The sequence below is a fragment of the Falco peregrinus genome, chromosome 4 (assembly GCF_023634155.1).
Source record: "Falco peregrinus isolate bFalPer1 chromosome 4, bFalPer1.pri, whole genome shotgun sequence".
Lineage (NCBI taxonomy): Eukaryota > Metazoa > Chordata > Aves > Falconiformes > Falconidae > Falco > Falco peregrinus.
Window position 1 is genome coordinate 97,500,045 of NC_073724.1, and position 24,621 is coordinate 97,524,665.

The 24,621-nt window shown below is 36.6% G+C and overlaps 1 protein-coding gene across 2 annotated transcripts in view; it reads right to left on the reverse strand.

The window, feature by feature from the left end:
- The window catches only part of BRCA2 (BRCA2 DNA repair associated), a 41,007-nt gene that overhangs the window by 8,848 nt on the left and 7,538 nt on the right, over positions 1-24,621 (reverse strand). For both annotated transcript variants that reach the window (XM_055802456.1, XM_005241174.3), the window contains exons 9-20: positions 24,081-24,195; positions 18,652-19,833; positions 13,030-17,775; positions 11,749-11,841; positions 10,243-10,312; positions 9,432-9,850; positions 8,307-8,497; positions 7,519-7,706; positions 3,917-4,087; positions 3,267-3,618; positions 2,423-2,578; positions 144-288 (exon numbers count right to left, since the gene is read on the reverse strand). In XM_055802456.1, the coding sequence (XP_055658431.1) occupies positions 144-288; positions 2,423-2,578; positions 3,267-3,618; positions 3,917-4,087; positions 7,519-7,706; positions 8,307-8,497; positions 9,432-9,850; positions 10,243-10,312; positions 11,749-11,841; positions 13,030-17,775; positions 18,652-19,833; positions 24,081-24,195 (7,828 nt within the window). The remainder of the gene's footprint in view (positions 1-143; positions 289-2,422; positions 2,579-3,266; positions 3,619-3,916; positions 4,088-7,518; positions 7,707-8,306; positions 8,498-9,431; positions 9,851-10,242; positions 10,313-11,748; positions 11,842-13,029; positions 17,776-18,651; positions 19,834-24,080; positions 24,196-24,621) is intronic.

A 24,621-nucleotide genomic window follows, 5' to 3' on the forward strand; every position in this document is an offset into this window, starting at 1 on the left:
ACAGCAACAAAGAAAACAACCCACACCCTCTGTCTGCTTCTCTGTGACCAGAGAAGTTTTTGCCACTTTTCTTCAAACTCTTCTGTAAATGCCAAAAAATTTGTGTGTTCTTAATACATGTCCTGAAAGAATGAAAGCTTTACCTTCATGCTTTTCGTATTCTGCTTGGATTTTTGCAAACAGAGCTTCCAGTTTCTTTTGTTGATCCTCTGCATGCTTGGCAGCTTCCCTTTCTTCAGCTCGGCTGTTACGGAACACATATGAACCAGCTGATGTTTTTTCCATCCACTGAAATGAAAAAATTCAAACAAAAAAACAGACTTTTTAAAAAAAAATCTCAACCTCATCTAGCTTCCTTCTAATACTCACTGTTATGCAAAACTGCTTTTAAAAAAATGAACAGGCAGTAGAGTGCAAGTTCTTTCAGTATAATAGATAAAAGGCAAAACCCCACAGCACTGGCTGGGTAAACATTCGCTTCAAAGACAAGACAGAGTGGCGCAGTGGTCAAAACTGCATGATTTAACAGCTGAAGAAGCCATAGCTTATAGTAGTAGGTATCAATGATGTAATTTAGAAGACAGCTGGATCCCACTGGCAGATACACTACTAAGATACAAACCAATCTTGATGCTTAAAAACATACCAGAACTGCATTCTACCCAATTTGTCTTTGCACATCAACTGTCTGCTTTCAGACACTGGATTAGACTATGTGAAAGAACGATGATGTTTTCCTGCATATGCTCTTAAACTTTTTCTGCCTTAAATGGTTCCATAGTCTACAGCCTTGTTCACAGCCCTGCCAGAACCTGTTTGTCTGATCTAAGGAGACAGGTGAGCCAAACAAAGAGGTCACTGCTGCTGAAAGCAGTCCCTTTCCTTTCCTCTTTGCTGCACAGTCCCATCTTCTCCCTTGCACTGGCTCTAGAACATGTCTGAGCTCATCAGACCACATCAGTCTGTTAGGGCAATAGACAGCATTTTTTTGTGTTTTTTGTTTTTGTTTTTTTGGGTTTTTTTTGTTTTGTCTTTTTTTTGTTTCTTTGTTTTTTTGAATTATTATTAGTTAGTTACTCTACATTAGCTAAGCCACAGGATCAGATGAGCTCCAGGTTTAGCAGAGAGAAGCAGCAAGAGAATATAGTGAGAGCAGGATAAGAAGGACTAATCCTCATGAGGCAGGGAATTGCTGAATTAGGCTCTGCCTGCCTCATTAACTGCATCTCATGTATTTCCTGCACTCTTCACAGTTGGACACCTTTAATTAGGGTTACTGTAGTTCCTGTACTCCTTGACTCTTGAGGCAAAAGGAGACTAGACAGCCCAAGTTTTTCTATCAGTTTGATTTGTTCGAGCAACGGTCTCAGTGTTTAAAAAAAAACAACAATAACCTACATCAGCACAATCTCTTAATATAGTGAGATAAAAAGCACTACTTTCCTCCCCAGTCTGGAAGCCATTTACTGTGATGCGATTACAGATTACAGTCCCCTTTCTGGGGCCTAAATAAATGCTAGTTCTCTCAGGCAGTTCACATATTAAGTGCTGCAATTTCCTCCATTACAGCAAGGATCTAAATACCAAAGTAATGATGCAAACCAAATATTGGTGTTACCTTTGCAGAATTTTCTGTATCAACCAAGTTATACAACACTTTGGGAAAAAAGCATTGGGGGAAAAAACCCCAACTATATGTACATGCCAAATGTAACATACTCTGAGAAAACAAAACCTGAAAGTTGTATCCTGGTTAAACTGTTAACATTAAGAGGACTGATTACTAAGCAAATATATTGCTTCCTTTTGTAGTTGGTATTGTTATAAAAGCAAGTAGTTACAGTGAAGTCTGACCATATTTAAAACGTCTGGATATCAAGTGGTATTTAAAAGATCTTCCTTTTATTTCACACCATAATCACACTGTATTTTCAGTAATATTTTTTAAATAATAGATCTTACACAACATAGCCATCTACATGTAAGAAAAAAGCAACCTTACTAATGGTTTTAAGTATTTAATTTCTTTGAAGGGATACAAATACTAATACTAGAAAAAAGAAGTGTTTCACTTCAACTTGGAGTTGCAACTATCAATTTTTTTTTCTCCTTTAAAACAAGCGCTATGCTTTTTAGACTACAGAACTAAAATTAACATATTTCTGGCTTTTTGAAGCTGAAAGCAAAGCCAACCAGAAGATACCAAGTGCAAATGCAATTCTTCTTACAGCAGGATACTCCACAGTCCTGAAATACTAAATACATGTGTACTGCAAGAACCACTCCTGTTCATTTTACATATAATGGTACCTTATCTTAAATCTTTTAGCTTTCTATATTATGTTATTCTATATTAAGCAATTAACTTATATAACTTAGATCTCACACAACCTGTTAGATTCATAGAATATTTATACCATACCTGAATAGGGTAAGTTCTTTGAATAACTACATCAATACACCCCACTGCACCGCCCTCACTGTAAAGTGATGACAAAGGCAAAGGAAAAGGTCGGGGATCCCGATGAAATCCTAGTTTTGCATGCCATCGTGCACATCGAGTGCTGTTCGCCGAGATCTGAATAAGTTAAATGTTAAATGATAAACTGTCATTGGGAGGTCAAAAAGATATCCAACTTACTATATCTAGAGGAAAGACTATTTTCACACTGACCTCGCTAAGAATTTTTGCACCTGAACATACTACATTTTAATTTCAAGGTTTCTTTTCACATCCAAGAATGTATTTTTAAACAGGAACTGAAAATTTGACGAGTTAAAATTCTCTAGGAAATGAGCACGTATGAAACAAGCCATTCCCTCATACCAGAGGAGCAAAATTTTTATGCTGACACTTCACCCAGGACTTTAATCATTCTCAAATAAGTCAAGACCCTCTCTCTCCACAAGTCCATCCTTACAACCTGGTTCCACCCCTCTCTGTTCTTCCCCCAACTTCCATATTGTCTGTGATGGATACGTACTTTTTGTATCTTGGTGCTTAATCAAACTGAAGAGCTGGAACCGTGAAAACATGCAGCAAACCCTGGCAGAATTTTGTACTATAAACTTGTCTCCCAACCCAATTGAATACTGCCAGCTACCTTGTGTCATGTCTTACAAATCTGGCTATTAAACTCTGACAAAACTTTTTTGCTTATAAAGCCCCGACAAAACTGTTTGTTTCCAAAACATGGCTCAACTAAATAGCACCTATCACATCTCTCAGTCACATCCAAACAAGCGGAACTAATACTTTGTTTTACCTTTAACATAAGGGAATCTGGGGCTTCCAGTGGCGTACATCCGTTCTGAAAGCCAACGAGTTCTGCTCCGTGCACGATGATCTTCTGACCAACAGTCAGCCTTCTTCTGTGCAAGAAAGCTTTGAGAGGTGGGTCCAGAAGAGCTCTAATCCCATACCAGCCATCAGTAACTTCAATTATTGCTGCTGCTCTTTTACTTTCCACATTCTTATTGCTACTGCTAGGACATGCAACGGTGTTTAGCGATATGATTTTAGAAATACACAGTATAAGTGTTTTACCTGCCGCATCATCTCTTTCCATTATTTTTTTGATTGCTGATCGTTTACTTTTATCAACTTCCAAATCATACCTACAAAAAAGAATTAAATGACACTTTGTTAAAGCAAACAAAATCCATCATTGTTTTTCCTTAGAAACAATTGTAGCAAATCCATCTGCGTGACTGAAGTTACACTGTAGCAAAGCAAATATTATCTAAGTTTTTGCAAATATGACCCTGTAAATTTTTAATACTGATATGCATAAGTTTAACAATATAAACATTCTGATACAGTAAATGCAAGGTAGAAGTGCTTATTTTGTACTATTATGAACTAGAAAGCACAGTATCACAAATTATAACTCCAAATACATTGCTATACACATACCTATATTTCAGCTGCAACAGTACTGTTTCTGGTGTCAAACATCTGTTCGCAAATTCATGTGGAAAAGAGACTTCCATGGCTGCCAATTTCCATACAATCCACCTATAGTGGTTGTAAACCCAGGCCTCTGTTATTAGGTTGGGATCCACACCAGGAGTGTCACAGAGGGCTCTGCAGATAAATTGTTAATAAATTAACCTGAAATTCACTCTAAGTTTTTACTTGCATATTTCTTCCTAGCATTATATTCAGCGTATGTACATAGGCAATGTTAACAAAGGAATATTTATTACAGTGAAAACAGGAAGGTTACGCTCCATAACCTGATCCAGTTATTCTGAATACTGAAGTTTTGTCCTCATACGCTTTGGCAGCATGCACACACATAGATGCACGCATTCTTGAAATGGATACTTCTGACTCTAGCAGTAGCTCCAGGAGCATGCTCTGTCTGCTTCGTGCAGTTATGCACATAGCATAGAGGGACAGAGGTGTGCTCTGCTCCCCTTCAGCCCTGGAGTTTCCCCTGCTTGCTTGATGAGCTCATTACAATCCATCCCCCTCTACCTTCACGGTTTCTGGAGTTGTGGTTTGGATATTCTGGTTTTGTTTATTTTTTTTAAAGCATGCATGTGGACAACACATTTTAAAGAGCTTTCAATTGCTACTGAAGAACTTTCTTCTCTCCATTGGGTGACCACTGAAATAGACTTTCATTCCGTGTTGAGTCCAAGCTGTACCACCGTGACCTGCATGAGTTAGGTTGGAAACATCTACTTTTTTCCAGCTCTCAGTCACTAGGAAGGCCATTTAATTCAAGGAGGAAGAGAATTAGACCAGAGATTCAAAGAACTAAGCCATTAGACTTATTAGAACACAAGTTAAGGCCTATCAAAAAGTCAATTTCCAACTTGTCATAAAGCCTCAAGATTTTAAGAACTGTACTGCAGCTGCCTGAGGAAAAGAGACAATTTAAACCCCAAAAAGTTATATATAGGAAGATATGGAGCAGACATGACCATCAAATTAATTACTACTACATTAGAAGAGAGCAAATCAATCTCAAGACTTTAGGAGACACTCTGTAATCCTTTGTGAAGGACAATACAACTCAGCTGAATACAGAATTCAGTTCAAGATTAAGATTCTAAATACAGACAACTAAATGAAGACCCATATATTCTAGTTGATGGAGATCCAGTTAATATACTTAAAGGGACAAAAAGGCTGATTCAGCTGACCAACCAGTAGGTATCTATTCTCAAGCATATGCTTTAACATCTAACAAAATCCAGAAAACATACAGGAACTGAAGCCAATCTCTTGGGGAACAACCTCTACAAACTGCTCAAGAGGCTATCTGGGATTCAGGGTCAGAACAACACTGCCACCCAGAGCAGGTTCTCACACCAAAACCACTGTGGCTATTCTGGGGTATTTAGTAGTATGTTGGTGGTTTCTCTCTTCTGTTTCTGAAAAATGAATGTGGGGAAAGCCATATACCTGATGGCCTGGATCACAGAATCAGGAGCACATCTGATAATGATTTATTAAGACAAGCTGCCTCTGGAACAAGAAGTTCCTACTGGCCTAAAAAGGCCAATATTTGGCACATTAGGCATAAGGTGTTTTGTGCAAATATTTTAATGCCTTTCCCATTATCAGGAAAACTGTGTGGAAATGATCAAGATTACGTCCAACATGCTTAAGCAGCAGATTGTTCCCAGAGATCTACTGCTTCTTGACAGAAACAACCTCAAAACTCACGTTTCCTATTAATTTGTGTAGCGGTGTTACTTGTCAGCCTAGAAATAGCAATTTCACATGAGAAAAAAAAATAATGAGCAGCATGCTTTCTAAAAATGCATGCAACTCCAGAAGACTGACATGTAGGCAAGAGGTCCTGCACCGTTAACTGCACAGGGATGAACATGTCTTTTATGTTTTATTTATTACCATAAATGCTTTTATGAGCATTCCATCAAGCAAGGTAGATCCCCAAAACACTCAACAATCATGTCACCACTAGAAGGAAACGCAGAATCAGGGACGGTATTGCTATTAGCAGAATACTTGCCAAATGGGGAGGAAACAGACAAGTAACAAGTTAGGTCAAGTTCTGCACACTCTGCCTCTGAGTGACTACACAATAGCATATGCCTACACATCCCATAGCTGTCCATAAAACAGTTGGGGCATGCGATGCTACAGGGTGCAAAATGGAAACTGTGGGAGGATTAACTCTGCCTTATAGGATTTAGAAAAAACCCATGGAGACAAACTCTACTGTTAGAGAGACTCAAGGACTTTCAGAGTAGTGTGCAAAAATTCTTAAAAGCCACTTCTAAACAAGCAAAGGACAAGAGGGTGGTTGGAAATGGTCAGCATGGATATACTAAGAGTCGATCATGCCTAACCAACCCAACTGATTTGTGTGATGAAGTAACAGGTGCTGTGGGCAAGGGGAGGGCAGTGGATGTTGCGTATGTTAGCAAGACTTTGATAGCTTCTTAATAGTCTCTCTATCGTTGAACTGGTGATAGATATAGGCTGGATAAGTAGATAAGCTTCAAATAAAAGCAGTCCTTGAGTTTGGAACACACCTGTCTCTGTCACACTTTGGTACTGGGAAGCAAATGTTGCAAACTTCTTGAATTCTGATACTACATAGGTTGGCAATGCATGCTTGACTACAAATACTACTCAAATACATGTCCCTGCCTTGAGTTTGTATGAATGCATACCAACAGTGACATTGACTTGAAAAAAGAGCACCTCAAATATACCAAGTCAGTCAGAAACTAATGCTTAATATTTTCTGAAGTTTTGCTGCAAGAACAGTGCACTGGTAGTTCCTTGTTCTATTGCACATGCTTTTCATTAAGTTAAAGGTACAAACCTGCTTACAGTAAAACTAAACAATTTTTACAAAAGTGTTTAGGAGAGATGCACTCAAACTTTTTTTCCAGCTCATCTGAAATGACCTGCAAAAGGAGGGATAAAAGGACTAGGAAGAGTGCAAGAGCAAGCGTTGTTTGTGCATTTTTTTCTTTTTTTGCTTCTTACATATACTCAAAGGAAAGCTTGAACAGATCAGTGAGTTTTGCTACTGAAGTCTTGGCTTCATTCAAATCATACGTCAGCTTTAAAAAAAAATTACATTGAAAAAAATTTTCATCCCTGTCCTGACAAAGAAGCCCTAAGCACTTCCCCAATCAACCTTCATTCCCATCAAGAAACTCTAGAGCCCAAAGGTAAATCCTTTTCCACTTAAAGTCAAAACCTATTAAACAAAGTGGTAAGTGCTGAATTAACAGACAATTGTAATTTTTGGAGACTATTTACACTGTTGAAGAAATCCCAGAATTTTCCAGATTGACTTTGTTTTATTTAATGGTCAGTGAGGATCACTAACATTAGTCTACATCATAAACTGACAACCCTACCGCATCTTCATTTACACTAGCAGAGGTGTACTGAAAATGCACAGTAAAAAATAGTTAGAGGCTTTAAAAGCCCACTGTGTTGGACTTATTCTAGGGGATAACAGAATTACTTACTAATAAATACCATACTTGTCTCAAGTTCATAAGTAACAGTACCTGTAGAACTCCTTTTTCCCAGCTTTTCCGTCATCTGTAGGTATTAGCCATCCTCCATCAGCAAGTTGCATCCCATTTCCAGCTAATAAATACTCCTTACTGAAAAAGTCTTTGATGAGAAACTGGAAAGATTCTGCATTTGTGCTATTAACTTGTATGCAATTTTTTGTAACACCGTATGTGTACAGCTGAAAAAATTTGATGAAAAAGAAATAATACAGTAAGAATTCAGCTGAGAGTTTTTATATCTAATGTTATAAATTCAGATAAAATATTTGCTTGAGGTTGAGACAGCTTTTGCCTGACCTTGTAATTCTGTATGTAAACCGAAGAGAACGAAGGAATTCCCAGAAATTATTTTAGCACAACAGCATCAGTGTGCTTTAAATGTGTTTAAAAAAATTCCATAGGTTTTGTACCTTCACTGTACCAAAAGCAAGAGGGCTTTGATACACTTCGCTAAGCTTAAATTTTAACCATTATCTTAAAATAGCTATTCATGTGGGTTAAAAGCCAATAGCAACTATCATTGTTGGATTTTTTCCTTGTTTGATGTTTTTCTTGTTTGATTATAACACTACAGAGACATTTATGACTTTACTATTTGGAATAATCTTTAAAACTGTGGATATGCAAAGGTACTTAAAAATTAGCAGCTGGTATAACAGCCACTGTAAATACCTATCTCAAAACTGAAGAATTTATCTATTCAAAAGCTACTGAGTTTTTGTTTGCTTTTCTTCAGGAACACATCCCAGGAAAGACACAGTAAAAAGAGATCAATATACCTCTTCCATAGAGTAAAACCTAGGAGATTTCTCTTCTACTGCAGTTTTCAGAGAGATTCTATTTCTTGCAGATGTTTTCATGACATAAAGGGTGCCTGGCTGGGAGCTAATATTTTGCCTATATTTTTTTTTAATTCTCATATCCTGTAGATCTCTGGCAAAGCGGAGATTTGTCATCGTCTTGACCGTAGCTGCAAATTAAAAAAACCCTCCAAAACATCAAAACCCGTTAACAGTATATATTGATTTAAGATATACAGTCACACTATACAAGCAGATTAAGAAAAGCATATTTTCTAAGCCACACTATTTTTAGAAACTGCAATGTCTAATTCTTCAAAACTAACGCATTTAAAAAGCAGTCTTTACTGAAGGTGTTTTAATATTGATATGAAATGAATAAGTCCCTGAACTCAACTTAAATACACTTATTTTTCTCAGACTGAACTATCTTCATAGAAAACCGCAAATGAACAGAAATTAGTTGATGACTACAAAGTCATAATCCTGAGATTTTCACCTGTAAATATGGGATCTAATTCTGCAAATGTTCATGCACCTGTTCAAATACAAACAGTAAGTCCATCTGAAAAAGCCCAGATTATGTGATTGTAATAGTTACAGAAATTATACACATTGAAATATTCAAAAGAGCTCGGAAGGCATAAGCCCACATGCTAAAGTCAAACAGTTGAGCATTTAAACTCTGCCTCTTTGAAAATGACACAGCCATTTATATTGTTAATCCTACATTTTAATTAGAAAACAGAATGAAAACAAGCTTCTGTAAAACTGAATGAAGCAAGGCTAGTCTTTTAAGGTTCCTAGAATATTTTAAGAGGCATATAAAATTAAATATCAAATGAAACATAAGCCATCTTGTTTGTGAAGCACTGTGTGAAACCAAGTTTTTTTCATGTTCTTAATTAACTTCAGAGATGAGTTGCATATGCTTTATCAGCAGTGTAACATGAAACAGTAGGAAAGCAGTTATTTCCTAATTTTCTTGCAAAAAAAAAAAGTTTCTTTTTATTTAAAAAAAAAGTCTGCCATAATATGCAAAACCCCTAAAGGTTTGATTTTGATAGTATTCGCAATAGTTAAGTGATCAAAATCTGAAAATACCTGATTTGCCATTTTCTAGGTCAGTGTCTGCTATATGCTGGATGTAAGACTGGTGATCTTGAGGTTCAGCAATATTTTGTTCAGTTGTGATCCGACCCAATTCTGTCTTTTCAGTCAGATTTTTGCTGATCAGTGAATCACATCTTTTGCTGCTGCCCTGTTCGCCTGTAGAAAATGTCAGCTTGGTTTTGAAGGGTGGAATGAAAGTTTTAGCAGTTTTGCCAGATTTGTACAAACTTCTTGTTTCTTCACCCTCTTTTGCTGAGGCCTTACATGGAGTAGAAAACCCAGAAGTAGCATTTGAAGATTGCCTTAGTGCACAGTGCTGAAAAATGGTATGTTTAGATTTTAATCCTTTGAAGTCTTGATCTGGTAGAGTAAGGTTAGGATTCTTGACTTCTTGTCGTTCTTTAGTAGCCCTACAGAGATTAAAACATTGAAACATACCGGTTGCAGCTTCCTGGCAGAAAACTTTGTTAGGATTTTTGTATTCTTAATTTAGTGACACAAGTTTCAACACTACCTCAAAGCAAAGACAAAGTATCAGTCTTTAACATTTTAAAAACATAATACTTAATTTCCCACTATTGAGAAAACAAAAATACAAGTGTAAAATTTGTTTAGCATCTCACTGGTCTACTGCAGCAATATTTATTATATGGCAATTTGTTTATTTTGAAGTAAAATTATTAAGACTTTTATAAAGTTGGGTAGCAAATTATTACCATGTATTTTTAAAAAGTTACAAGGGCTTGTGAGATTTTATGAAATTGCATTAGAAGAATTCTAAAATGTATTATAAGTTTCTCACCCAAAAGGTTGACATGTTATGGGTTTTAAAGGAACATGGTACATAAATTTTCTTCTGTCTCTGAAAATGCCTGCAAGATAATTAGAAAAATAAAGTTTGAAATGTAACATTACATGGATAGATATTTACAGTACTTTTTTTTCTATATTAATGGTATAAATATATAGAAAATTTTCCAGAGTAGATTTAAATAGCTTTGTTCTCACCCCCTCCCATCCCCCTGCTAAAATCTTTGTATAAGACATCTTCACACTAGTTGCAGACAGATCTAAAGGGTAAGTGACAACAACGCTGAACTCTCAAAAGTTCCTGTTTGTGAGCTTGAAAGATGTTTTAGGCTTCTCAAAGGGAAATGTTTATCATACATTTAACGCCAGGTAGACTCACCATTCAATTAGAACTCTCAACTTTTTTTTTATTTTGTAGTAGTAACAGAAATGGGTACATTTGCACAAACTCCTCTTTCCAACATTGAAGGACATGCTTATTTTGGCCAACATAACTAAATCCTGCCTGCCCAGAACTGGAACTAATTTGTCCTATATGTCCTTAGGCTACAAAGAAGGAAGTTTCAGATGAGAAGTCATATGTACAAGATGCCACGTGTTCTGGAAGTCAAAGACTGTACTGGAGATTAGAACTGTTTTCAGTTGTTCCACCAAATAACACTTAAAATCCTGCTGCAGAGTAGGGTAATATTAACATATGAAGGGTATGAAATTATTCTCTGGCAGCAACTTACAAATTCCACTTAAAACTTCAGATCACGGGGCTTATGCTTCAAACAGATTTAGGACAGCATTCAGGAACCAATATACTGGTTACACCAATATATTTAAAGAATCCTACTACTGAATCCTAGATGAAAGCATGCAGTGCTTAGAACAAGTTCCTTAAAGAACACAGCTTATCCCATAACCAAACACTGTAGCCAAAAAATCACGACGCTAATATATACTAATCGCTAACTAGCTTCACAGAAAGCATCAACTCAAACTTTAAAACCTTGATTCCACTTTCATAAGCCTCCATATTACTGGCTCAAAATACAAAAAGTATCTGTAATGTAGGCACTTATCAGTAACTATAGTCTTCACAAGTTATTTTCTGATAAAACTCCCAGTATCTTCTCATTTTCCTGCAGATACAGTTTTTGACTTAGAAATTACAGATCAATAAAACATATTCTTCCTACTGAGACTAGAATTTATGAAATTTAGGATTGTGAGAACCTGAATTCCTACCAAGGTGAAAATTAACCCACGTTGTTGCAGTAGCAGTACACTGTAATACGTTTAGATTCTACACAGTAAGGCATACCATTAATCATGTGATTTCAAGTCAGTGGAAACATTACTATAGCAACTACCCTGAATTTCCATGACTATATTGATAAAAGAAGCAGTTAAGCAATCTTATTATGTTAGTTTATTTGAAATTGAAGAATTCTAAAGGTAACAGCCAACATCAGATTACTAATTAGAACACAAAAAAGACTAAAATTACCATCAGGGGTGCTTACTGAAGGTTTCAAGGATCTGGGGGGATTCTTTGTTCTGTTAAATTCAAGCAGTAGCTGTCTCTTAATTGGAGGTCCTCCTAGGACAAAACCACAGATTTTTAAAAGTGATGTTCCTTTTAAGCTCATTTTCTTTCCAATGCTGTATACTGTAATTTTAATTTCTAAAAAAACCCACTCAAGAAGTCAGAGCAAGCAGAAGTAGCAAGTTTTCAGATCACACCCCTGTATTCAAGAGCCTTTTTGAACACAGAGCTACTTCACAATTTGCAAAAGTTTCTTCTGTACAGAATGACTGCATATTACGTTACCAAGAATGATTTCAAGATGTAATTAAGTGTGCTGCAGAATCTTTTGTGGACAGTAGGTCTGTTCCATCCAACTCAAAGTTTGTGAGCCTTAAGTTATCAAACATACTCAAGACAGTCTGCTTCAGAAAGTGCACCACAGCGGACTTCAGCTGGCAGCACAGCTGTACTTTCTGCAAATAAAGAGTCCCTGCAGAATTCTAAAGAAGCGGAGGTTAACGCATCTTTTACAGAAGCTGTAACTATGGATGTGGTTCAAATGTGGCACTGCTGTTTCAAGCTGGACCTGGTAAGAGTCTTATCTGCCTTTTCACAACTACTTAAACTTTCCCAGAAAGTAGCCTGCCCGCTTTGTACCTGAACTTGTGCAGCCAGGCAGCGACTTTTGCAATCTACCCTTCCATAAATACTTCTCATCTAGCCCAGGTCCCTGAACAGGTCTGAGTGACTGCAAACATTAAGTACCAACACTTCAGCTCCGAGACAGATCAGTTTTAGATGGCAAGAAACCATGCTTTTAGACCAACAACTATTCTTACCAGACCAGCAATCTCAATACAAGTGAAACTGTGTCCTCACCTACAAGGCACAAAAAGGTGAAAAGGGAAATGCTGCTACTCATTTTTCAATGAAAAAACACTAGATTCATGCAGAGAAAAAAACCAGAAGGAAGTCTGCTCAGACAGAAAAGGAGCAGCAGCTTTCTTCCATAACTTTATAAAACAACAAAACCTGCATACCTCTCAAAATTACTAATTGCAAATTTAGCTTGTACTGTGCATTTAAGGCTGGAAAGAGAGGAGAAACTATCACCTGCAGCAAAAATTTTTGTCATTGACACCTAAAGAAAGAACTTAAAGTTCTATACAACCTAAAAAGCAACATGATATGCAAAAAAAAACCCTCAAACAACCCATTGTGCAGAAAATTGATTTGAATATCTATAAAATAAAGACCTACCAAGTGAGTTTTCTTCTTCATAGTGCCTCTTCCCAAGGGTCTTCGTTTGGAAGTTTTTATCCAGCCTGCTACTGAAGGTCCATGCAGCATTAGTTTGTACTCCAGAATCAGAAAAATCGTCTTCCATAAATGCTCTTGCACTTTCTTCAGCCTCCACTACAAAGTAGTTTTTTGGAGTCTGGAGAAGATTAGTTTCTCCTTTAGCAGTAGCTCTGCATGAAATTGCTTCGGACTCTGTTTTCATCCCCAGATTCAGCTGCCCTTTTCCAAAAGGTCTAGTCTCCTCTTGCTGAAAGCTATTTTTAAGTGATGATAATTGCTTGGTTTTCTTACTATGTGATATATATTCAGGCATTCTGACATGGTGAGTGCTTGCAAAAGACTTCATTTCCTCAGGGTGGAAGTTTTTTAATTCAAGGTCTTCATTGCAGCTTTTCTCAACTTTGGATTCTAAGTTCACTTTATCAGTTAAAGATTTTATACATTGACCACTCTCTTTAACTGAACTCAGCTGATCTCTAATACAAAGCCCACTGCTTACAAAGTCAACAGATTCTTTTAAAATTGCCTTTGCTTTTTGATAGGCATTTTTAGAGACAGTTACCTGCTTTCCACTTGCAGTGCTGAACCCAAAAGCAGGATATGAAATCAATTCAGTGCTGGCATTCTCTTCCCCTTTTGGTAACACTATCTGCATTTTCCTAGGAACTACTTCAGTGCACATTTCAGACTTTTCAACATTTTCCTCAATTAAAAAGTCTTCTTGTACATGGGCTGAATGATTACCTTCCATTTCAGAAAAGAGCTGTCTAGCTTTCCGGAGTGACTCTTCTGATAGTTGTACAGGCTTACCACTTGCTGTACTGAAAAATCCAAGACTGCTCACAGAAGAATCTGTCAGCTTTATCTGCTTATCTGGAACAGGCAAGTGCCCTGAAGTCTCAATATTCTGTTCAAAGCATCGCTTCTGAGAATTTGAAACAGACTTTGCATCTGCAAATGTGTTTGTATCTTGGTGACCATTTTCACTAACACTTACATTTACTTTAATAAAATGGGATGCAGCTGAATTACTCGCTTCACTTCTTGTAGCATTAAAAAACTTAGCAGAATTAGGACACTCAGTATGAATGACAAATGAATTTCCAGCAACTTCTGTTTGTTCAGTCCTTGAGTTAGTCTCAATTTCATATTTTACAGATTCACTGTAGTCATCTTGAAACATCTGTCTGACTCTTGCTAATGCACCTTCCGAAACAGAAACGGCTTTACCTTTTGCTGTACTAAACACAGTTTGTTTCAGATTACCCTCTTGATTTTCAACACTAAGTGTTGTTTCTTTTAATCTGGTTAAATTATTTTCATCTTCAGGAAGACTGACTCGTGACTGGTTTTGGCAAGCATTAACCATGGTGTCTGCAAAGCAGTCTCTATCAGCACAAGGTTCATTTAAACATTCTAAATCAAATTTCTTACTGTCACAGTTCACAGAGCTACTTTTTGAATTTAAGAGGAAGGATCGATTAGATCTATTGTTACTATACTCAACAAAAAAAGTATTTTTTTTATCTCCAGGTACAGAATTATCTTCAAGGTTATCTGATACCTTCATTAAATGCAGAGATGCAGCAGAGTGCACAGGAAAATCACGTATGTTTTCTGAATCATCGCTCTTTTTTGGGGAGTATTCCATCTCTCTCTCTGCAAACAGTTTTCCATCTTTAGGCAAATGAGCTCTACTTAAAGTATCACTCTCCTGTCTAGTAAGGGATTCAAATTCTGACTCCCCAGGTCTGACATCAGCTTCTTTATGTGCATATGAAGTTACCAAACTTCTTCCACAACCTTCACCTAGATTAACAGATGTATCTACTTCAACAGGATCAAGAACCGCAGTGCGTTTAACAGGACTGCTCTCTACTGCCAGCTTAAATTGATCTCCAGGTTTTTCTAGATCACACTGAGCAATGCCTTCAATACATAAATCAGAGTCTTTTATGCAGTTCTTACCATGCTTCCTTTTCTTTATGAGATTCTCAAAATTATCATTATATTCCCTTCCTACATCAACATCTTCTGCAAAAAACTGTTCAGCTCTAGCCAAAAATCCATCGGCAATTATTATTTTCTTGCCACTAGCAGTATGAAAACCAGTTAGGTAACTCCCCTTCACTTGATTTTTTTCAAAATTCACCTCTTGCTCAAAAGGTATTTGATGATGATGATGGTAAGAACCTATTTTTATTCTGCTTTCATTCAGTAACAGCTTCTTATCATGGGTGGTGTCATCTTCCATACTTTCACAATTTATCTTTTGTTTATCAGAGTTGTCCAAAACATTTACACCTCTTCCTCCACACTGTATATTGAGCAAGTGTAGAGAATGATCCAATGCTGCATCAGAACTGGATATATCACCACCAGCTGGAGTTTGAAATTTTTGTGACAAGCGTTCATCTTCCTTTCTGTCTTCTCCCTTCTCATTAGGGGACAGGTTCTCCACTGTATCTGATATACTTAAATTATGTTCTTCTGCAGTTGTAACAGCATCTCCCAGACATGCTACACCTAATGAGTCTTCCTGCAACCTGCCTTCAACTTGGCCATCTCCTTGATTCAAAAATTGTTTGAAAGTTTTAAGATTCTGGTTATGTTTTTTAACAGATGATAGACTGTTGATGATAGCATTAGTACTATTGAAATGAACATTTTCAGTATCATTTATTGATCTTTTTGTTTGATTTTCCATATTTTCCTTAAATGGCGTAGTAGTATTTTCATCATTTTTTTCCTGTGTATTGTGGGAAATGGCATCTATGCTTTTGAAGTCTGAAACACAAACAGTTTTTTGTTTGTTTTCTTTTGTCAGGCATCTGACAGAATTACAGTTAGAAGACATATGCCCATTTGAATTGTGACATCTAGTACTAGTTTCAGAAGATTTAAACAAGTCATCATCATCCTCCAAGTCCCTGAAGAGCTCTGTAGATCTGTTCAAAGCCACCTTAGAAATATTTATTTTTTTACCTCCAGCTGAAGTAAAGCCTACAAAATTAGAAAAACAGTCCTGTTTAGCTATTGGAAAGCTCTTATTGGATATTCTACTTTTATTTCTGTCTAATTTAGTAAATGTAACGTGTTTGTCATTTTTATGTAAAACCACTGCATTTTCTTTTTCATATTCCACCACTTTTAAGTCTTCATTTGTGTCTTCCTGCTTAGTACAATACTTGTCATTTTTCACTTGATTTTCAGACTTAAAAGTGCTACAAAAATCAGCATCTTTCCTTTTTTCAAAAATGTTTTCCACACTCTTTGTTCCACATGTTTCTAAAGTTCCAAATTGTTGAAAGGCATGACTTTGTACGTTACTTTGCTTTCTAAACTGTGTAAATTCAAATTGACTACCTGTTTCTTCCAGAATACTAGAAAGTTCAGCAATTTCAGCTTCTTGGCTTGCTGTCAAGGTTTGATTTGTTTCTTGCAAGGATTGTGGACTTCTAGGAAAGCTTTTACACAAGCCAACTTTATGTGGAATAAACTGTGTAAGCCTGGGATTAAGAAAACTTGTCTGTGAATCTAAAGAATCAGATAAATTACCACCCAACTTGCTTTCTGAATCTGAGAAAAACATATTTGCCTTTTTAACCTTATTTGAAAAGTTTCCGACTCTTTGCATTGAACAGGCTTCAAAGCATTCATTTTCAATATCTTTGAAAAGCATTCTGCCTTTCGCTATACTGAATTCAGAGAATTTAATCTGTTTATTGGAAGCAGTCTGAAAGCCACCAAAGCCCAGATTCAAACTGCAAGCATTAAGATTTCCTGGTGACTTCCCTTTATTCTTCAGGTTCTCATTTGGGTTTTTGCTGGAATACATAGGTACGAATTGTTTATCTTCTTCAGAAATTACCTCATTTAAAGAATTATTATCTATACAATCTAACAACTCTTTAGCAGACTCTACAGCTACATTATTGAAAGCAGCTGCTTGAGGGCTTTCCTTGTTTTCAGCTGACTTTGGCTCTTCATTGTTGGCTACAACTTCTGACCAGGCAGCTGCATCCGTTTTCTCACTTTGTCTTAATCCAATACTACAATTTTCTGAGTAGTTTATTCCCAAAGGTTCACATGCTTCTCTGCCATCAACTACTGACCGCCAGTCTGTAGCATGCCTTCTACCCGTTGGTATTTTACTGCAACAATCACTACTGACTCCATTTATGCAAAAGTTGATCTGACTCTGAGTATTACTGCAACTGCTATTTGTCACAGATATAGTGTCACGGTGCACGTCAATCAAGTGTTCATTATCCCTAGGAGAAGACCACACAAGTTCTTCTTTCGGGCTCTGAAGTACAGTATCTCCATTGTTCATGTTAGCACTCACGTACTCATCTTCCTCACCCTTCTCTAAGCAACAGCCTTTAGGGAGCAATCTGGAACACTTTCTTGCCATTAGACATGCTGAAGTTAGAGCTTTACTTGTATTTGGAATTATTTTACTTTTTAAAGTTGTTGTGTCTTCTTTCTGTGTATTAGATACTTCTACGCATTTTAATGACGTAGCAGGTTGATCTTCTCTTGCATTTCCCTCCAAGCCTCTCTGATCTTGTCGCTTCAACCTATCATTGAAGGAATTATCCCATGTGCTACCCATTACATCTGTTTTTGAAGTACAAGTGCTGAAATTATTTTTCTTGATATTCGATTGCAAACACTTTCTCTCAGCAAGAAGCAAGCAGTCTACAAGAGAAGACATTACAGAGAAAACCATGTTAATAAAGTAGTTCTCATTTATTCAAACAAATGCAAATTCAATTTTTCCTAAAATTTTGGCCCTTTAAGATCATTTCCACACACACTTAACAGTGATACCATAAATATCAATTTTGTTTTCAAATGTGAATGCCTTGACAAGATTGGAGATCTATTTAATCTAATCATGTTCTAATAGCCAGAAGCGAGTAGGCTGCAGTTAATGTTATCAGCTGAAAAACAACTGATTTTTAATTGTAATAAAATTTGAAGAGATGGACTTAAATCCTCATGTTGAGACACAAGGAATGGGTTTCAAACTTTAAAGAGAAGTACTTCAAATCCTAACATTATTTTTCCAGCAAGAACAACAGCTTTTAAAAATAGGAGCGTGTGTTTGCTTTCATTATATATTTTGTTTTTTAAAGTATTTTGTACTTCTGTAAGAAACAGATGTACAGTCTCAAACCCCCTAATTTTAGAAAAACAACAATACAACTTTGCCATTCTTTATGATTTCTTAGAAGTTGTCAACTTGGACAGGATGGCCCTCAACACTATGGGTGCCTAAACAGCATTGACAAAGATAACTAAGTTTCCTTATTAGAGTAACAGTTCAAGGTGGAAGTTTCTATTCCAAAAACTAATCTGAGACTAAACCAGTAAGTTGGCATCAAACTACTTGACAATAATGCTGTTCTGCCACTGTTATTATAACAGACCAATTCCATACCTTAATTCCCAGTTGCAGAGCTACTTTATCACTAACGCAGGATTTTACACAATTTTATCTGAAACATTTACATAAGAGAGTCTTAATAAGTAAAGAATCCTCCTCAAATGATGAAAAGCTCAATAATATACCTTGCTTATCAACACTGGCCACACGACAACCTTTAAATTCACACAAATCAGATTCCGAGTGCATTAATACAGGATGAATAGGCAATTCAGAGGTTACTTCTTTCTGTATTTTTTCTTCTTGATACAGTAAAGTATTATTTATTGTATAAATAAGTCTCTTGGATCTCTTTCTCAAGCTGGATAACATATTCAGGCTTTTAAAGCCAGACTTTGTAGGAGTATTTTCTCTATTTATTAAATGCAGGTCATTGCAGTTATCTGGAGATGTAGCACCACATACAACTGGGTGAGACACAACATCTGTTATGACAGATTTAGAAATTGCTTTTAAATGTGTGGAAAAGCTGCCATTGTAGACTACGGAATACTCCATGACATTTGTACTTTCAATTAAAAAAGAATTACAGTTTAAGAAGCTCATTTTGGAAACCTTCTCAGCTGCACATCCTTTTGCTAACTTTGGATCGCGAACGCTCAGGCACACTGAATTTACTGGAGTTACTTCCAATTTCGGGTTGTTTTCAGAATTTTTCATTTCATAGCACTTTTCTGACAAATTGATACTCAACAGCTTTTGTGCTTTTATCAAGTCTGAAGTATTCAGTAAAGATGTTTCCAGAGTATCATCCTCAGTTATTAGTACTGACTTCTCTTCTAAATTTTTCTCTCTACGTAAGTCAGAGGGTGAAGAGCTACAAACAGACATTTCCAAGTGAGTTACATCAAGATCAGATAAGTTCAGTTGAGACCACTGGCTTGAAGACTGCACATCTTCTTTCACAGGCTTCTCATTCTCAGATGACTTGTGTGTTCTGTAATGCACATCTCCTGTGATCATAAGGGACTCAGACTCCTTTTCCTGTCCTATTAAACAGGCTGCTTTACCATCCCACGGATCTTCACCTGTGTTTCTCGGTAAAGAATCCTTCACTTCAATAGAATGGCTTTTTTCAGTCCAGTTAGTTGTTTTCATTTCCTGTGAAATGCCAGTCTTTCTTCTATTAGGCTGCTCAGAAGGAACATCCCCCTTTCCTTGAGCTTTATCTGTATTCATTTCACATTTCTCAACTGCATCCAGACCATGTGGCATCAGCAGGAGAGTTCCATTGGACTTAGCAGGCATGTTGAATGTATCCTCAAAGCTATTCATCTCACCAAATAAGCCGTCTAACATCTCCGACTCTAAATAGTTTAGAGAAGATGGGGAGAGAAAAAAGTAAAAAAATCAAGTTTTAGGAAATAATTTGGCAACAGCATTGGCATTTTTTTAGGTAAACACAGCTTTCAATTTTATGGTAATTACCTTTACTCAGGAGAGAGTTTGGAAAGGCACACCTACATGTCTTTAAAGTAGAGGTTGCCCTCCAACAGCAGCTGTTAGAGGAAACAGGAGGCAAAGGATATACATGCAGATGCCCTGGCCTCCTGAGGACTGTGGGTTAAGCAGGTTTCCAAGATGAAACCTAGCTGTCTCAAAAGATTATTTTTTCCCCCCCTACAGACAAAAGAATGAGTAGTAAACTTTACAAGATAAAAGTCTAGATGTTTTCCTTCCAGAATTTATACCTGATGATAGGCACTAAAAACCTTAAGAAGCTGTATATTTTGTCTATAACTGGCAGCTAAGGAAACTTCTTTAAGGATTATTTTATTAAACTTTTGATTTGATATAGAATAGTATAGTACCTAGAAAGATTTAGAGAATAACCTCAATTTTTTAATTGACTGGGAAGCTTTTAAGAAGTTCCACATGATTGGCACAAATATCAGAAAAATTATGAGAATTTTTTGTTTGTGTAGAGAAACAATATGCAGTGGCGGAAAAAATAACATAAACTCTACTTTTTAGAGAGCCTTAAAAGCTTACACATACCAAATAAAATATTACCTTCTCAAATGTACGAAACTAGACCCAGCTATCAAAATAGTTTACATTCAAAAAGAAAGCTAGGTTTTATTTTTAAAGTACTTTTTAAGGCTTTTTCATATCAAAGAAAAAAAATAATGAATCACCTAGAAACCATCGCTGTCCTCTGTTTTCCTTGGGCTCACAGCCAACAGCTTAACTTTTCCATCAGCCTTTTCTATAATTTAGAATTCTATAGTTTTCCCTATCAAAACTTTTAAATAATCTACTGTCCAAAAGGTTTGCCGTTTGGAAGTCCATAGACTTCCCAATACTTGTTCACACATATCCAACTATTTGTAATACAGCCATTAAGGCCTCATGCCCACACTACAGGCACAAAACAACTTCTCTCATCACCTCTCTTGAACAGTTAATCATTCTCTTTATCATCTGTTTCTTGCCTGAGTGGCAGAAGGCATCACCAAGATACGGAAAGGAAAAAACTGTAACACTACAGATTGAGTGTACAGGTCCTTTTCCTTATTACATTCCTCTGGAGTAACGCCCATGTACACATCCTTTTATCCTGTAATAATTTGTCAACAGAGATTTCTAAAAAGACACAGATGTATTTTGTTTCATTTAAACAGGACCCATTACCTTTAATTGAAAAAGAAAACCAGGAGTATCTGAGAGACTGTAAAATTACTGGTTGTAGACTGACAGGGAAGTTCATTTTGACTTCTAATCTCACTAGAGGGTCAGTGAAATGACAACTCCAAAAAAAAAAGGACTGCACAACAGAATTCTCTTGTTTTCTCAGTAAGTGCCCTAACTTGGCAGTTAGCTACCTAATTTGTTTTCTCAGTGCCTCTCCTTCTGGGTAGATAATACTCAGAAAAGAGGGGCTTTAGATATTTCTGAAAGTTAGATGTTTCCACTCTGCAGTCACATACTAACCGATTGTTAGAACATACTGCCCCATTTTAGAATGCGGTCATTATCAGAGGGTATTGAACCTTTTTCTCCTACTTCATGAACAGCTCTAGCCACTGAGGTTAAATACAGACCATTTACTCTGATCAAGGTTAAAAACTGAATGAATGATGCAATTTTCTTTCTTGAATTAAAGAGTTAAAATATCAAGTTCTGAGCAACATGTCAGAGTTAATTGTAAGTTACAGAATTTCATGTTTCCCGTTAGTTTTTCAATTTAAATAGCTTCCCAGTCAACATGCTGATTATTCTGTTTTTGAAGCAACTTAACTCTGAATCCATGGTTATATACCTACAGCAAAGCTGTGAATTCTGCTACAAGGGCCAAATACCTAAAGCTTAGTCTTAAGACTTCCTTAAGACTTGCTAGACCTGTCTTAGACTTCCTTAAACTAGGGACGTGAACCTTAGGAATTAATGACTGGCTTATGAATGAGTATACTTAATGACTATACGCAAACTTCAGAATTTTACAAAAGGAGCTGAATGTTATTACATGAGAGTACATTCCTTTCAGTCCATGGTTATACTAAAAGTAAACAGTTAAAAGTTAAAAGCTTTCCTCTTCCCCCAAATTATTACAACTGAAAGCCAAATTAATCCAGTAAAAAAATTAGTATTTTAAATACTTTGTAGTTCTTGTACTTTGGACTGAGTGCATGTATTCAGTCTCACTGCTATAAAGAACACAACCAGTACAATATAAATAATCTCATCATATCCTTAAAATCATGTAGATATTCAATTCAGTATTCTTTCTCTCATTTTCTTTTACTGAAACAAAACATATCCAATAAAATTGACTGTATCTCACGATCATACAAAACTATTCCAGAGAAAACACACATTTGAAAACTACACATATGGAGGTTTGAGCTATCCTTTTTATATTGCACCTTCAAATGCAAAGTTCACTACTATCAAAAAGGGAAGATACAAGGAAAAAAAAACCCAAAAAACATTTGCAAAAGTATTTTGTACTTTTAGAGAAGTGGTTTCTTCTTCCTGTTATTTTTAATCAGATACTGTTTTAACTAGCCTTCTCTATTGCAGTATGGGATGTAATAAGCTATTCTGGAGTACAGAACAGGACATAAATTTGTCCTTAACTTCTAGAAGTATTTTACTGATTACAGATACTTGGATATGTTTACTTCCAATTATGTTTTCTCAGCACGTTTGAACCTACAATATAAAAATTGCAGTATATGTCACTCCAAGCAACAATGCCTCCTGACCTCAGCATTCCTGGCCCTTCCCATCAAATTCTAAACTGATTCTTTCACAATTTTTACATGTACCACTGAACTATTTTTAGGGCAGCCCATTTGATACAGGTAAGGAGACATACAATCCTAAGGATATACCACCCTGTTTAGCTTGCATCGGCCTCTACAGCACCCTTTTACGCTCACATGTGCTGAACAAATGCCTCTTAATATTCTTCCCTTTTGCTATAATTTCTCAACAAAAATCAAGAAACTCACACTGAAGTGTACATTTTCACTTGTCCACTAACATATCCGAGACCACAGAATGAAAACATTTTGTTCCCTTGCTGAGTATTTTCTGCATTCATTTAAAAAATAAACACTTCTTTCTCCTAAATGATTTCATAGAACCATAGAATCATTTAGGTTGGAAAAGACCTTTAAGATCAAATTCCAACCATTAACCCAGCACTTCCAAGACCACCACTAAACCATGTTCCTAAGCACCACAACTAAAGTCTTTTAAATACCTCCAGGGATGGTGATTCAACCACTTCCCTGGGCAGCCTGTTCCAATGCCTGATAACTCTTTTGGTGAAGACAGTTTTCCTAATATCCAGTCAAAACCTCCCCTGGCACATCTTGAGGCCGTTTCCTCTTGTCCTATTGCTTGGTAGTTGGGAGAAGAAACTGACCCTCACCTTGCTACAACCTCCTTTCAAGCAGCTGTAAAGAGCAATGAGGTCTCCCCTGAGCCTCCTCCTCTCCAGGCTAAACAGCCCCAGTTCCCTCAGCTACTCCTCATCAGACTTGTGCTCCAGACCCTTCACCAGCTTCACTGCCCTTCTCTGGACAGGCTCCAGCACCTCAATGTCTTTCTCATCGTAAGGGGCCCGATTTGTCATGTTTTGAACTACTGATAGGTAGTAGTTGTGAATTACTAATAGGAAGTAAATGAATTAAAGGTATATATAGCAGGATTAAAAAACAAAAAACAAGTTCACCACAGAATAACGAGTATTGGGTGAAACTTCATGACAAACCTACTCAATAGCTAGAAGTAGTAGTCTTGCTCCCTGTTGACACTGTACCATTTTCTCTCTCAGCTCTCCCATACAGCATCATGCCTTCACTTACACCAGTACTAATCTGGCTGTCATCCACTGGCATGGTAACCTGATTTAATTCACTGACTCAGTCAAAACTGATTCCCTTTAAGGCCAGATCAGTTTTACAAAGTTGAATCAATTCAGGAAGTGGGAGTACACAGTTGGCAGAGGAAATACGCAGTAAGATTAGCTCAAATCATCCAGTGTAACTTTACCCTCAGTCCTGCTTCAAAGCATACTCAGTAGTAAAGCATCAATGCATACCAAAATCTTTGACATCATCTTCAGCATTCGGCTTAACTGTCTCTGGAACAGATAGCATACTTTTATCACTCACCCCAGGATATTTGTCATATTTGGAAAAAAAGTTGTGCAAAATCTGTAAACCAAAGACATAAGCTGTTACATTACATACCAGTAAGTGTTACTTTAATAGTAAAACATGCAACTCAGAACATTTACCGCAGTATCTGCATAATGCTGCATGCCTTAAAGTGAAAGGTAACATTTTCACAGGTACGCTTGAAAATAAATAAGCAGATAAACCCCATTTTCAATGCAAATCAGGTTCCATCCTACAGTTAAATTAAGGGCTGTAAATAGGTTCAGCAGCTAACTGCAAGTGAGCCTCTCAAAAAAAGGAACAAAAGAGACAGGAGGAAGCAGAAAGACTTTTTGCTCATTCTAACTTGTAATGGTTTAACTGTGAAGTTTCAGGTAGTTAAGAATCAAATGTAAATTTATAATTGAATCCTATTAGCATCTATCCTTGGTTTTCAGTCTGATTAATCACTCAGCTTTCATA